General features: G+C 45.1%; 1 protein-coding gene across 3 annotated transcripts in view; it reads right to left on the bottom strand.

Moving 5' to 3' along the window:
• The window catches only part of SUZ12 (SUZ12 polycomb repressive complex 2 subunit), a 33,580-nt gene extending 20,172 nt beyond the window's left edge, over positions 1–13,408 (bottom strand). For 2 of the 3 annotated variants that reach the window (XM_028711492.2, XM_028711502.2), the window contains exons 1-5: positions 12,870–13,408; positions 11,166–11,212; positions 11,018–11,082; positions 3,749–3,817; positions 1,819–1,868 (exon numbers count right to left, since the gene is read on the bottom strand). In XM_028711492.2, the coding sequence (XP_028567325.2) occupies positions 1,819–1,868; positions 3,749–3,817; positions 11,018–11,082; positions 11,166–11,212; positions 12,870–13,203 (565 nt within the window). In that variant the 5' untranslated portion in view covers positions 13,204–13,408. The remainder of the gene's footprint in view (positions 1–1,818; positions 1,869–3,748; positions 3,818–11,017; positions 11,083–11,165; positions 11,213–12,869) is intronic. The other variant, XM_077923969.1, reaches the window with a different exon arrangement.
• Between the last annotated feature and the right edge of the window lie 2,513 nt (positions 13,409–15,921).

The raw sequence follows: 15,921 nt of genomic DNA, 5'->3' as shown, positions 1-15,921 counted from the left end.
GCGGCTGCGGAGCGGCCCTGCGCCGGTGCCCAGCCCCTCTGGGCGCCCGCTGCGCTGCCAATGACAAGCGGGCGATGTCGCGGGCAGGGAAGGCGTCGCTTTCTTTCCCGATGCTTCATCCTCCCAGTCTTCCAGCCCTTTTTTGGGTTGGAAGCTCGTCTCGTTCGCCCTTCTCCTTTCTTCACCCTGCGTGCAATTTTCCTCCCTCGTCTCCCTCCCCATTTCTCCTTCCTTCCTTCCTGACTGACGGGCTCGGGCTTCGGCTCGGGCTCGGGCAGCCACAGCGTCGGCGGTGTTGGCGATCGGCGGCGCGGGGGGATGGCCCTCCCGGGGGAGCCGGCGCTGCTCAATGGGGTTGCCAAGGAGACAGGCCGGCCGCCCCCCTCCCCCGGCCCGGCGCCCCCCGCCGCGCCGGTGCCCGTTATCGAGCTGGTGCGCGCCGGGCGCCCTATAAAAGCCGCAGACGCGCCAAGCTCCCTCTCCCGCCGCGCAGGAGCGATGCCTCTCTCTGGCTCTCCCTCCGCGCAGGCTGAGGGAGGGAGGGAGTGGCGCGTGTGACCCGTCTCTGCTGGGAGACCAAACCCAGCGAGGCAGAGTCGCGCGGAGGCGCCCAGGCAGCGCTGCCGGCTGCGAGGAGGAGCGCCAGGCAGCAGCAGGAGGCGCGGCCTCTCCTCGCCGCCGCCGCCCCGCCTCTCGCCGCCGACTCGCCCGCCTCCCTCCAGGCAACATCTCGCGGCACACTAGGCAACGTCTGGCGGCACACTGGTGTGCCGCGGAACACCGGTTGGGAAACACTGATCTAGAGAACCTTAAGCACAGGCCCTGTAGCACATTACTCCATTACCCAATTTGTGTGCAGGGCAGGGCAGGGAGGAAAGAGATCAAGGGGAGAGTTGAATGGAGAAGTGCATGTTAACTCTCAGCTGTGCTCACTGGAGCCACTGCTGAAGCCCAGGGTTAATAGTCACAAGATGGGGCAAATGACAGGGCCCACTGAGGCTGATATTGGATCCCTGATGTCCCCCTCTTCTTTTTCAAGCTGCTGCTAGGGTGGCAGTGCTCAGCCCAGCACTATAAAGTGCTGTGTCAGGTGAGGATGAACCCACTACCAGGTCCAGAGTAATTCCAGGGAAATGAAGATTACATGCAGCTGCTTCGTCTATTCTATCAAGGGACTGGGCCTTACTGCTGCCAGCTCACCACCTCCCTAGTAACTATATTTTTTAAAAAAGCAATTTCATTAGCTAATGAGAAGAAATCCCATAGGACAGAGCAAGGGCTCCAGCAGGGCACTTGCACCACGTCCCCCTGAAACCTGATTCCAACCCTGCAACAGCTATTCATTTTGGGGAGCAAGCACACAGCAATTTGCAGAAGAGGACTGTTGCCATTTTCATGGACATGTAGAGCTCAACACCTTCTGACAATTTAACACCATTCAACCGAGAGGCCAGTCTTTAATGTTGTCTGCCTGTACATGTCCCAATAAAATTACATGGGTTACAGCGCTAAAATTTAAATGTATCTTGATTCTAGCTTAGATCATTTCTACTGTTATTTTTAAGTGATCTTGGTTGTTTCTCCATGATAACTTAGCATCCCAAAATGTTAAGTGTACTATAAAATGATATACCATTCAGCTTAGTCATAATGAAAGGATTTTATAAGGACACATTTTGCAGTCTACAAGCAAACCACAATAAATGCTATTTAACCCAGTGAAAATGCAGAGGTCTATGAACCTCAGTTACACACCAAAACATTCCTTTATCATCAGTAAATGACATTGAAAGGAAAAGTGTATGATGAAATACGTACCATTTTTATGGAAGAAACCAGTAAAGGTGAGTTGTAGATGAGCAGACAAGCTAAAATAAGGAAAGAAATATTGTTTCACTCTTCAAACATTCTAGGCACATTTAAGAAATGTGAGAGAAGACGACAACCAGTAATATTTTTTAACATTTATTTTCTTAATCTAACCTGGCCTCATTCATTCAATTGCACCCAGATTACGTTACAGCAATGCACTTCACAAATAGCGGCCTTTTTAGACAGTTTAGGAATTTCTAGAAGTATCTGGCTGGCCAATGCAGGATGTTAATCAGATGGGTCCTTCTCATGTTCTTATGAAAACATGAAACATGCCTCCCTTTAGCAACATCATGGGACAAAGCATTGGCCCAGGAATTTCCTGAAGGGATTATACTTAATGGTCAAATCAGTGTTTTTCACTCATATTTTGGATCGTATCAGAACTAGATGATTGTGCACATGGAGTCAGTTCAAGTGCAACAATGCTTCCCTTCCTTTATTAATTGTATCTGTTTTTCCTTTATTTTTATTGTGTGCCCTCTCAGGAGTTTTATGCTTAAGGAGCCTGTGATTTTTTTTTCTTACAATAAATAATTGATAATAGGGTCACCGATTCATTAACAAGTTCAAAATAGCTTTCTTTGCTTTGTATTCAATTCAGGTTAATTTTAAAAATTCATTTATACCCTATCTTTCCAAATAGTTCAAGGTGGCCAACAAAATTAACATTAAATTATGATATGAACGATAACACATAATTAAAAACTGTACAGCAACAACAAAACAAACAAACAAAAAAAAAACACCTTAAGGATGGTCAACCAAGTGCACTAAAATAACTAACAAACCAAGGTTTTCCCTAAAGTGGAAGGTTTTCACATTGCGGTGGAAGACATGTCAGGTAAAGAGTGAGGTACATGTGTCTGGGAGTAAATTCCAAAGTCTGACCAAGGCCACTAAAAAGGCCATCACTCTGGTCCCAGGAGCACAAAAGTTCTCCTGTTAATTATCTTAATACTTGAGCAGACTCATAATGGTCCATCAAGAATCCTGATCCTATACCATATAAGACTTCACATGTCTTAACCAGCACTTTGAATTGGGCCCAGAAACCAACTGGAGGCCAATTCAGCTGTTCCAACAATGATGGAACTTACCCCTGGCATTCATCTCTAGTTAATATCCTAGCCATCACAGTTTATTTTTCTGAACACTCTTCAAAGGCTGCCCCATGAAGTAGTTCAAGCATGATGTGATCACCCAAGCTGGGCAAAAGCATATTCCACCACAGCTGGTCACCCAAGGTCAAGGCTGGGTCCAGAATTACTCCCAAAATATGAAGCTGCAATTTCAAGTAGATACTTCCCCATCTATCAACTGATATCTTGACAATTGGGAGTCATATAAATAATTAAATAATGATGATCAATAAACGTATTCCTATCTACAACATAGCACAGGCATTTTATGAAGGTTTTCTGGCAAGGTTTCGGCATATTCACTAACACAAATGCAACAACTGTTTTGAACAACAACAAGCAACGTGCAGCAATAGATGGAAAGGTGTGTTTTCGCACATGCACTACAGAATAAACTGTGATTCAACTACATAATGGAAATCAATGAAATTTCAAAAACAAATAAATTACTAGAGCCGGTTTGCATGTTTTGCCGCTTTTCAGGAAGTGACTGTATGTTTTATTTCATCCATATTAAGAGCTAAACACTGTAGCGCAAGTTTACCAGAGAACAAACAGACACCACACACAACACCTCTGGTAAAATTAGTTTGCAGGTATTTTATTATGGGAGGAGCAGAATTTCATTATACTTCCAGTCATATTTCAGTATGACTTTTACTGACATAGAAAATACATAATCCCATTTGAAACACTGCTACTGAAACATTCTCGGTAGATAAAATGAATGTTACCTTTGCAAGTCGTGTTCTCCCTGTTTTTTCTCTACTTTCGTCAGCATCCCGTCTACTCTGAATGTTTTCCTGTAATAAAAGTTGTGTTTTTTTGAAATTTCACTGATCTCCATTATGTTGTTAAGTTTTGCTTCATAAAGATTTGTTCCAATAGCTTTTTTTTAGGACCTGGAAGGGAGTCGGGTGCACCAAGTTGTGAAATACTTCACAATATGACACAGAAAGCTAGTGTCTAGCCGCATGATGTTAATCCCTAAATATTTTGTCTTTCAATCATGGCTATTTTCAAAACGTTTCAATATTTACGCTTAGCTCAAGAACACTTACAGAAGTAAAATGTACTATCACTTAAGAATCACCACAGGCATAAATAGACAAAGGTATCAGAAACTGAATTCTAGAGTTACAGAACTAGAATTCAGAAAAGCTGTTTTTGCTTTGTGGGAGCTCAGCTGAACACTAGCGACATTCCTTGTACTAAAAACATTCAGGTCTGGCAGTGTGCCAGTGTCTTCATATGACAGCCCTTTACTAAATATTGGGGTATAGTACAAGGACGACTTAGGCCAGGCATAAGCAAGTGGTTGCTAGATGCACTTCTTTAAGAAGATAACGAAAAAGGTTACACAATCGTTTAGATCAGCCTGTCAAACTGAAAATAATTCACAATTGAGAAAAGCTGGTTTCTTATCAAATAGATCTTGAAATCCCATACCTGACTGCACTCGTCAAGCTTTAATACTTTTATTTCTCAAGTTGTAAAAGACTGAGAAATTAAATAAGTATATAATTGGAAGGTACTTCCCTTTCCAATTCTAAGGACAAAAAATACAAATATGAGAGAATGTTCATACAACATCCATGTTAGGCTACAGTTAACCTACTTTTTAAAACAACGATAGGAAATTTCAAATAAGGTCTAAGTACAATCTGTAAGGCAAAGGACAAAAGTAAAAAAAAAAAAGGAATAGTGCAAGTTCCTTAAAGGCTTAAGCAATGCTATTTTCATTGCTTTGTAAATAATTTACTCAAACGGAAACATGAATATATATTTATACTTGCTTTTACTACAATCCACCAAGTCTTCGAATGTTGTGGGTGAATACAGGGTAAGTTAATAAAGAAACAAAGTTCATCCACGATTTGATTCTGGGTGAGGAAATAGACATGTTGCATACTACGAGTATCTGTTTGGGGGAAGGAAGCGTAAATCTCCAATGTCTGCCCACCAGGCTGATTGATGCAACAATCTCCTGAATCGGATGAGTATGCATGTGACCCTAGGATTCAATACCCTTTTTCAAGGAGCCTTGTCCAACACTCTGCTAGCTTCCATTGTGTGTCCTTACAACTGGGTTTATAATGACAGGATACTAAATTTGTAGAATTTGTACCCTGCTCTTCAGCCAAAAAGGCTTTCAGAGGTGCTTACATGAGCAAAACAAAACAGTCCCTACCCGCAGGCTTACAATCTAAACACACACACACACATGGACGGAAGATGGGGGAAGTGACACCAAGGGTTACCTACTCCAAAGCCCTGCTATGTGGGAATCTCAGCTAAAGCATCCTTGACAGGTAGCCATCCAACCTGTGCTTTAGAACATATAAGGAAGAAGCACCTGCCATCTTCCAAGGGGGTCAGTTCTGTTGACAGCTCTTACTGTCAGAAAGCTCTTCCTGATGTCTACTAGTAATTTCCTTTCTTGTAACTTGAATCCATTGGTTCAGGTCCCAAGCCTGCTCCGCCTTCCATGTGACAGCCCTTTCAATATCTCCTCTGTCTCCTCTTTTCCAGGCGAAACATATCCAACTTCCTCAACCACTTCTCATAAGGCTTTGTTTCCAGACGCTTGATCATCTTGACTGTCCTGCTCTGCATGCATTCCAGCTTGTCCTTCTCAAATTGTGGCGCCCAGAACTGGACAGAGTGTGGCTGACCAAGGCAGAATAGAGCAGTACTATTACCTCCCTTCATCTGGATGTTATATTTCTGTTGATGCAACCTAAAATAGCACTGGCGTGTGTTTTTTTGCTGTTGCATCACACTGTTGACTCTTTTGGTCTATTATGATCCCAATATCCTTTTCATATACAGCGGTACCTCGGGTTAAGTACTTAATTCGTTCTGGAGGTCCGTTCTTAACCTGAAACTGTTCTTAACCTGAAGCACCACTTTAGCTAATGGGGCCTCCCACTGCTGCCGCACGATTTCTGTTCTCATCCTGAAGCAAAGTTTTTAACCCGAGGTACTATTTCTGGGTTAGCGGAGTCTGTAACCTGAACCGTCTGTAACCCGAGGTACCACTGTATACTATTGGCAATCCAGCTGTCCCCCATTTTATATTTGTGCAGCTGGTTCTGCCTGCCTAAGTGTAGAACCTTGCATTTCTCTCTACTGAAATTAATTTGGTTAATTTTGGCCCAGTTCTCCAATCTGTTAAGGTCATTTTGAATCCCAATTCTGTCTTCAGTGGCATTAGCTACCCCTCCCAGTTTGCTCTCATCTGCAGTTTTGATTAGGTAAAGGTACCCCTGCCCGTACGGGCCAGTCTTGCCAGACTCTAGGGTTGTGCGCTCATCTCACTCTAGAGGCCGGGAGCCAGCGCTGTCCGGAGACACTTCCGGGTCACGTGGCCAGCGTGACAAAGCTGCATCTGGCGAGCCAGCGCAGCACACGGAACGCCGTTTACCTTCCCGCTGGTAAGCGGTCCCTATTTATCTACTTGCACCCGGGGGTGCTTTCGAACTGCTAGGTTGGCAGGCGCTGGGACCAAGCAGCGGAAGCGCACCCCGCTGCGGGGATTTGAACCGCCAACCTTTCGATCGGCAAGCCCTAGGCGCTGAGGCTTTTACCCACAGCGCCACCCGCGTCCCTGCAGTTTTGATTAACATCCCCTCAATTCCATCATCCAAATCATTTGTAAAGATGTTGAACAACAAAGGGTTCAGGACAGAACCCTGCGGCAACCTACTTGCCACTTTTCCCCAGGATGACCAGGAACCATTCATGAGCACTCTTTGGGTTTGTCAGTCAACCAGTTACAAATTCACCTAAAAGTTACCTTGTCCAGTCTACATTTTACCAGCTTCTGCACAGGAATATTGTGAAGGACTTTGTCAAAAGCCTTACTGAAATCAAGGTACACTACATCCACAGCACTCCCCTAATCCACTAAGCTGGTAACTATAAAAAAAAGAAAAATGAGATTCATCTGGCATGACTTGTTTTTGAGAAACCCATGATGGGTTTCAGTAATCACAGCATGCTTTCCCAAGTGCTCACAGACTGTTTAATTATCTGTTCTAGGACCTTTCCAGGCATTGATGTCAAGCTCACCAGTCGGTAGTTACCTGGGTATTCTCCCCCCCCCCCTTTTAAGATGGGGACCATATTCACTCACTTCCAATCTACAGGGACTTCACCTGTTCTCCAAGAATTCTCAAAGATTATAGACAGAGGTTCTGATATTTGTCGTCCTATAAGAGCTCAAGTTCTTCTTGCTTGCTTCCTGTACTTTGTGCATTCGTGTAGGGACAACTAAAACCACCAGTCATTCCTCCACACATTGCTGCCCCGTCCTCCGCCACCTGCTGCCACCACACATCTTTTCCTTCTCTGGGGAGTGGCAGAAATCACTCTGTACACTGTACCTTCCACTACTACCTCAATGTATTCCAAGGCCTGCAGTTGCTGTTCTTGCTCCTCAGGCTGAGAATCAGTATCTGAGGTGAGGACATGAAATTGACTTTGTAGCTCCAGAGACGCAGCATGGCTCCTGACAGTCCTGGTTTTCTGCCTAAAGTTGCTGTAGCTTCTCTTCCAGCAAGGCAACTAGCTTGTACTCACTGCAGGTGCAGTTTTGCATTCTCAGGCAGGAAGACAAACATGGCACTGGTGTTGCAGGTCACTGAAGCAGCTCCCTCGCTGTCAATATCTTTTGGTCCTACATGCACCATGAGACAGCACTCCAGGCTTCTCCCTCAAACTTCTCCCATAAACACCCGTTTACAAGTCCCTCCAATGCTCCAAACACATTCCTTCCTCCCTAGGAACTCTCTTGACTTTGTTGAATTTAAATATTGTTCCCAGCAAGGTCATTTGTTTGTGTCCCCTAAAGCACCTTTGTCTTGGTTGGATCCAGCTTAAAGCACAGAACTCTTGACTTTGTGGACTTTAAGTATCATTCCCTGCGGGTCATTTGTTCGTGGCAAAGGGAAATGTGATACGTTTTGTTAATAGGAGGGTGGGTGTGTACAACTCTGCTAAGTAACCCTTTTCTCGCTAGAATCTATATGGGATCTCCTGCTTTGTACTGCCCTTTGCAAACGTAAGAGCCCTGATGGATCAGACGAAAGGCCTATTGTCATGTTTCTCACAATGTCCAACCAGATGCCTGTGGGAAGTCCTGCAGTTTGCTCTAAAGCAACTTTTCAGACCTTCCCATGCCTTATACTTTTCATTTTGCACAATCTGAGAATGTGGACAAGATTCTTGAAACTGAAAGACCCAGCATGATCTTTGTTCATCATGGCTTGTAAATTCAGCCAGAACAGGGTTTGGGTTGCAGAGGTCGTTTGACAGCACTTAATTGTGAAGACACTCTTGAAGATATCCTTGCACTTCTCTCCAATATGAATGAGTTTTGCCCAGTTTCTAATCTGCATTTTTGATTCAGATACCTGACCATGTTGTGGTGAACCAGCTCCAGCCTTTGATTTTTGGAGTCCTAAACAGTGAGGCGAGGAAACACTGACTCCTGCATGAATCTGTCCAGAAAGTCTGTTATGGGTCTCCTCTAAATTCCATAATGGGAGGCCCTCTTCCATGTTCCCCTGCTACCTGAAGAATGGTGAGCGAGCACAAGAGTGGGCCTTCTCACCTGTGGCATCCATATTGTGAAATAGCTCTTTTACAGAGGTATGGTTTGGCCCCCCTAATACATCCTGTTGTTTGGCGGGTGGTAAAGACAATTTTATTTCAGCAAGTATTCTCCTAATTTGGTCTCTCTGTTTGAACTGATGGCTTTTACAATTTAATTCTTTGTACTTTATTATTTGTAGCTGTGAGCTGCCTTGAGAGTACACTTCAGGAAAAAAGAAAGAATAAAAATATATTCAACAACGTTGTTGTTTTTGCTTCCGCAGAACACAGTTGACATGACCATCATTCACCTACAATTCAGATGACCTTATTTTGCAATTCTCGTAACATAGTTACTAGCCCTTAACACATTTTAATAGTCATTTATGTCACACTGTCATTTATACCACATTGCTGGAAACAACCAAATCTCATTTACAAAAGCTTCACTGCCTGGCCTCTTGGATGCAGTTCTTTCTTACCAAATGTTTACCAGTCAACTAACTATATGAATTAAAGATTAAAGCTAAGAATCTAGCCCTTTTCAGAGTGAAATGTGGCATTTACCAATGCTGTCTACCAATTAGCAGCAGTAGAGAGAAACATACACAATGGCAGCTTTTGCATATCACAGTAAGCTATGACTTACTATGCACAAGAGAATAGCAGCTATTTTGCTACTTCCCTCTTGGGATGGGAGAAAACAAACCCATGTCTCCCAGTTTAGTGTTAAAGCCCAATTAGGAACCAGTTTATTTTGCTCAAGCTATTAACTGGTGTGCCAAGAAGAAACATTGGCTTATCAGTATGGGTTTCTTTAAAGAGCATAGCATAGCAAAGCAAAGCAAACCATGATCACTTGTTTGGACTGCTAAGCCAGTGGTCACAATTTGCTTCCTCCCAATGTGACTGAGGAGTGAAGCAAGCACAATTCATTTGAACATGGCAATCCATGGTTTATGGTTTACCATGATGTGCAAACACAGCCAATTTCATCTTTCTCCATCGCACTGCAGAAATATATGCTAAGTATAGATGTTGCAGTAAAAAAAAAATTCCTTGGCTATCTGCAGTAGCAGAAAAAGCAGGCTACCATACTGTCACTAAATGAAAGATATTTCTGGAAAGAAAACAGATTTAGGTTGAGGAATTCCATGAGTCCTTAAATAGCCATGCTCTTTCAATACTGCAACTACATTGAAACAAAGACATACCAAAAAAATACACCGATATGTAGCTGATGCTCCCTATCATCTGGTATCAGCACTGACCATTACAAGTTATTTGACAAAACGTCCCAGACTCAGAACATGATCAAGGCTTCATCCCTCTGTTTGCATTAACACCCTACAGAACACAAACCTAACTCCTAAATCTCCAAGAATGGATTATCCTAGATGTCCACTGACCTGTACTCCACTATAGTCTTCTGACTAATTAGACCTATTTTTACATTATTTAAATCTGTTGGTTCTTGCTTTATTTTAAATGGCTTTGGAGAACAATTCATGTTAATGGGCAACAGCAATGCTATATGCCTAAGAATTAACTCCCATTGCAGTTCCCTTTTCCGTGGCAAGCATACCCCATTCCTTCAGTGTACATTTTATCGCTTTGTTTTTTTCCATTCTCTGACGTATCTTATGCGTATCTTGTTGACTCAAACAATGTTTTGCACCACTAATTCCATTCAAGTGGAGTTACAAATTTAATCTTTATAGGTTATCTGAGATAAAAACATTACGTTGCAAGCACTCAAAGCTAAAGGCAGTTTTAATTATTTTGAAGTGTATTAGTATTTCAAGGTTCCTGATAGCTAAACCCACTGCAGAAGCTCAAAAATGAAGTTAGTTTGGATTACCATTTTTCTTTACTTCCCCACAGACATTGTCTATAATTATTATTTACTGAGAGGCTAAGTTTAAACAAAATATAAAGCATTACCCACATTGACCTGAAGCATAGCATTGTGACTTAAGATGGAAGTACCACAAGCAGTAACAGCTAAATAGCAAGCACAATACAATGTTAATTACCAAACACTCCCAATTACTTATGAAGTATATATATTTTTTCTGCAATGTGATTTCATCTTTGACAGCAAACAGTTGATATTTTTCATTGCTGTGCATCAGCAAAGTGAATCTCTGAAAAACTACCACTTGCAAGCTCACATTGCAAACCAAACCACATGAAAATTTAAGACAAATACAAGGCTTCATTACATATGTGCATGTTATGTGGTCATTAAGTTCATTACAAAAAGAATTTAGGTCCCAATTTTGGAGAAAGTTGTCATTCATACTATACATGGGCAGTACCCTACTATTATCATCATCTCAGTTGCTAGAGAGGGGAGGACGTTAACATATTAAATAACAAGCATTTTTAATATGTGAAGTTACCTTTTGATATTTGTTCGAGAGTTTCTGTGGGACATATACGTGAGAGTTCTGTGCAAGAATATTGGCTGCAACAGAAAATGAAAAAAGTAAATTCAACATTGCCATGAGTGGATCAAAAAATTAAAATAAAAGATTAACAGTTACTCACAGCTATGAGATTGCGGGTGCGTAGAAATCTATATATTTGTGTTGGTTCTGTGAGAGAAAATAGAGCAGTCTTTTACAAAGCAGATAATTTGACACTTTACTAGCTTTTCCCTGCAACACATTAAATTTTTGAATACACAACATTATCCATTCATACCAAACATGTGTAGTACATAAATACCTAGACTGTAATGAAGTAAGTGGGCACTTTCAAGGAGCAACCTAATCGCTATCAGCTACAACCAAGTGACCACTACTGTGATCACTACCCATCTACTACTGCGAAATATGGCAGTATATATTTGAAAATAAACACCCACAACATACAGCAGTAGATCCGATAAGATAGATTAAAAATACTTTTGTGGAATGGAGTATTTCCAGAAGCTAATTTTGCATCCCTGACACTTGAATAACCAACAGCAGCATTATGCCCTTGGATATAATACATTCTATCTTGCTAGCAAAGTCTTGACTACTTGGCTTCTATGAAACACAAAGTTCACAAAGGAGGAAGAATATTCAAATGCTTAACCAGAGTTATGCCTGTCAGCGTACAACCCTTCAACATTTCTACAATATCTCTGAAAATATATCTCAAGTGGAAGAAAAAAATCATAAATTCTTAGAAAACTGACTTCTGGGAAACATACTAGTTCCTTCCTTTAAAATCTTACTCTATGAAGTGTACAGATTTATCATTCACAATTTCATTTTAAAAGAATCAGAAGATGTGCTCTAAGTGTCCTAAGAGCAACTGCTGCCACCCCCCCCCAATGTTTTTGTTAAGCTGCTATCTTGTTAAATGAAAGTTCTAGGGACTGAACCTTTTCACTTTAAAAACTAGTTGCTGCAATGTTTAAAATGGGGTGGCAGTTAAAACCTTTTTCTATAAATAAGGCAATTTTGCAAGGCTACCAAATAATCGGCCACATTCTTCAGACTAATTCCTGATCACAAGTTTCATTCTCGAGTTCTCCACTCCTCCTTGACCAGCGTTATCCATACCTTCAGCCTTCACCACACAACTCAAAATGACAAGTCTGCAATTTTTGCCCCAAATAGAATAACCAACCTTTTTAAGCTCCAAAACCAGAGACCAATTCCCTCACCCTCCATACCTCCCCCCATGACTTTCCTTACAGTTCATAAAACCTCAGCTTCGAAAATGATCTTTTGTGGGGCAAGGAGTCGTTCAATCGCTTAGGAAGACCAGCTTCCCAATAAGCTCTCAAGGGGTTGGGAGGGAGAGAGAGATGATGAAGACACTCGTAACAACATAGTATCAATTTACAACGCCCCCCGCGGCTCTCCCGAGCCCCGAAAGGTAATCCTACCGAGAGGCGCAATCTGACTACTCCTTAAAATCCTTCCGAGGTGGAGCGTGGCCTCATTAATGTAACAATTAGGCAGGGCGCGGGTTTCCCCCCACGGGCAGCCCTGGGGGCTGACAACCCGGACAGAGGAGCAACAGCATTGCTTGCAGAGGACCCCCCCCCAACCGAAAGGGGGGGAACCACCTCCCGCCGAAGGACCCGCGCGCGCCAGGGGGGAGAGGAAGGCAGCCCCGCCGCCCCACAATAAGCGGCCGATGCTGCTCCCTCTCCTCCGCCCATCACGCCTCGACTCGGGCGGGAGGGGGGAGGGTGGGGAACGGTTGTTATTTTCGGACCCCCCTCCCTCCTCCCCCCCCCACGAAGCTCACTCTCGAAGGCCTGCAGAAAGAGCTCGTGGTCGGCCTGGATCTGCTCCATCTTCGGCTTCTTCACCGGCGGGAGGGCCGCAGCCGAGGAGGCCGCTGCCGACGACGCCGAGGAGCCGCAGCCGCTGCCGCCCCCCGAGTAGCCGCTGCCGAGGCCTCCCACGGCGCCGCCGGACTTGCCGCCCGGCGCGGCGGCCGAGGTCGAGCCGCCGCCGCCGCCGAACCCGCCGCCTCCGCCCGTGGCGGTGGCCGCGACGGCGCCTCCCCCTCCGCTAGGAGCAGCCGAGCTGGGCCCCGCGCCGCCGCCTCCTCCGCCGCCGTGCTTCTGAGGAGCCATGGTGGGAGGGGGGGGAGAGGGCCCTTTCCGACGGGGCCGGGTCGCGTGGCGGGAGACGCGGGGAGCGGCGGCCCGCGAGGGCCAGGAGGCGCGGCGCGGCGGGGGAAGTGGGCAGCGCTTCGACTCCGCCAATTCGCCCCGCCGCCGATCGGTTCTCCTCAAGCGCCCTCTCTGCTCCAGCCAAACCCGACGGCGGCGCCGCCAGCCGCTCCCGCCCCCTCCGCCGAGCGCCCATTGGCCCGCGCCCTGGCGCCGCGCCGCTCCATTGGCCGGCCCAGAGCCCGCCCAGAAGTGACGGCAGAATGATTCCGCGAGAGTTTGGTTGGACCGCGCGCTTCGCCGCTGGGAGCTCGCCTCCCCCCCTCCCCCTCCTGCTTCCTTTGAACTGAATTCGCGGGAAAGCGGAGCTGCTCCTTCCTCCCCCCACCCGCACGCTTTCGCCGCTGCGGTGCATGACGGGAGAGGACGTGGGCTTTAGGGAACTTCTTTTAACCGACGGCTCACGTCGAGGCGCGAGGGGGCTCCGAGGCGCGCGCCTGCGTTCCGTAGAACACGCCCCCATAGGAGCAGGAATTCGAGCGCGCGGAAACAGGAGTGGGTGGGGGAGGCGCAGTCGCGCGATAGTGAGGCTATGTCCACACGTGCCGCGCAGAGTAAGGTGTTGGCTGCCATCTTGGTCTGTTTCCCTCCTGCAGCACCAGGTGCTCTCTGCAACTCCCATTAGCCCAGTGGGGGAAAACTGTCCCCCTCCCACTAAATAAAGTAAATAAATGACAATTTGCATCGCAGATAACTACACCCCCACCATGTGTGGCCCATGGCCACAAACAAGCATATGGGGAGACAGTCATGGCCCTCTTATTTTTTACTCCTTTGCCTGGGGTGGGCGGACGCGGGTGGCACTGTGGGTTAAACCCACAGTGTTGGTGCTGGCCTTTAAAGCCCTAAATGGCCTCGGTTCTGTATACCTGAAGGAGCATCTCCACCCCCATCGTTCAGCCAGGACACAGAGATCCAGCTCCAAGGGCCTTCGGGCGGTTCCCTCCCTGCGAGAAGTGAGGTTACAGGGAACCAGGCAGAGGGCCTTCTCGGTAGTGGCACCCGCCCTGTGGAACGCCCTCCCTTCAGATGTGAAGGAAATAAGCAGCTATCTTCTCTTTAAAAGACATCTGAAGGCAGCCCTGTTTAGGGAAGTATTTAATATTTAATGCTGTATTGTTTTTAACACTTGATTGGAAGCCGCCCAGAGTGGCTGGGGAAACTCAGTCAGATGGGCGGGGTATAAATAATAAATTATTATTATTATTAAACCACAGAGCCTAGGACTTGCCGATCAGAAGGTTGGCGGTTCGAATCCCTGCGACGGGGTGAGCTCCCGTTTCCCGGTCCCTGCTCCTGCCAACCTAGCAGTTCGAAAGCACGTCAAAGTGCAAGTAGATAAATAGGTACCGCTCCGGCGGGAAGGTAAATGGCGTTTCCGTGTGCTGCTCTGGTTTACCAGAAGTGGCTTAGTCATGCTGGCCACATGACCTGGAAGCTGTACGCCGGCTCCCTCGGCCAATAAAGCGAGATGAGTGCCGCAACCCCAGAGTCGGCCACGACTGGACCTAATGGTCAGGGGTCCCTTTACCTTTACCTGTGGTGGGCAGCCTAGGTTCAAATGGCAGGAACTACAGTACAGTATGTGTTTTTGTTAAGGGAAAGGGTGAAGGAGCCTAATCTTTTACTACTTATCTGCTAGGCTGACTCCTAGTGTCTGCCTCTCCGATGTTGGCAGCTACTTCTGACACAATGTGCTTGATATTGTTGAGTGAGAACTTGCACAGGTTTTAAAGGTGAAAGGTATTCAGTTGTTCACAAACCACAGAGTGAGGCCTTCTTGAGGAGAGGTGATTCGGGTGCACTAGCTGACAGAGGAGGTGAGAACTGTTGCTAAGGCCATTTGCTTCCTTTAATGATGGTCCACAGGGGAAGGGGGAGCTCTTCAGTGAATCACAATCTGCAGGACCCACCCACCCCCTTTTGCTTGCTTTTTTTAAAGAGAGCTGCTAGCATTTGTAGAACCTAAAACACAATGTACATACTCTAATAATCCTTTTCTTTTTTAGAAATTGGGCTGCTTCCCTTTTTGGTGTTTTATTCCTGCAGACACCTGTGGTTAAATGCCGTATTTTCTTTACCTAGGTATTTTGTTAAATTGCAAACCCTTAACTTTTGTTTTGCTTTACAATGGATCTGTTAATTTGGTTGTTACTTACGGGACTTGTTTTTATAGGTTTTGCCATTTTTGTATATTGCTTTTTCTGTATCATGTTACTGTTATTTTGTTTCACTGTTCTCCACTTGGGGATTGAAATGTTCAGTGAAGAGGATTTATAAATAATATCCATAACGGCACAAAGTGTTTCTCTTCTCAACATCTTTGAAAGGTAACCCAGAAGGCAGTTTAAAGAATAAAATTCCAGAATTACCGTACTACTGTGTGATTACCCTTGTAGCTTTTCTCCTGTTGATATGCCACCTTTCCACAGCGAACTACAGTCGAAGCAGCTAACAACAGACATCCATTCTTCAGAATTCAAAACATGGTGGGATGAGAAACTAGTTTTATAAAGTTTAATAAATTCAAATAATACAATATCAACAATTCAACAAACAATTCATTACTGCAGATAATACCAGGCTTTATATGTAAGAACAAATAAAAATAAAAATTAA

Source organism: Podarcis muralis, chromosome 2 (genome assembly GCF_964188315.1).
Source record: "Podarcis muralis chromosome 2, rPodMur119.hap1.1, whole genome shotgun sequence".
In the NCBI taxonomy this organism is placed as follows: domain Eukaryota; kingdom Metazoa; phylum Chordata; class Lepidosauria; order Squamata; family Lacertidae; genus Podarcis; species Podarcis muralis.
Note: the sequence above shows the minus strand (reverse complement) of the source record. Positions and strands in the feature narration are given on the sequence as shown.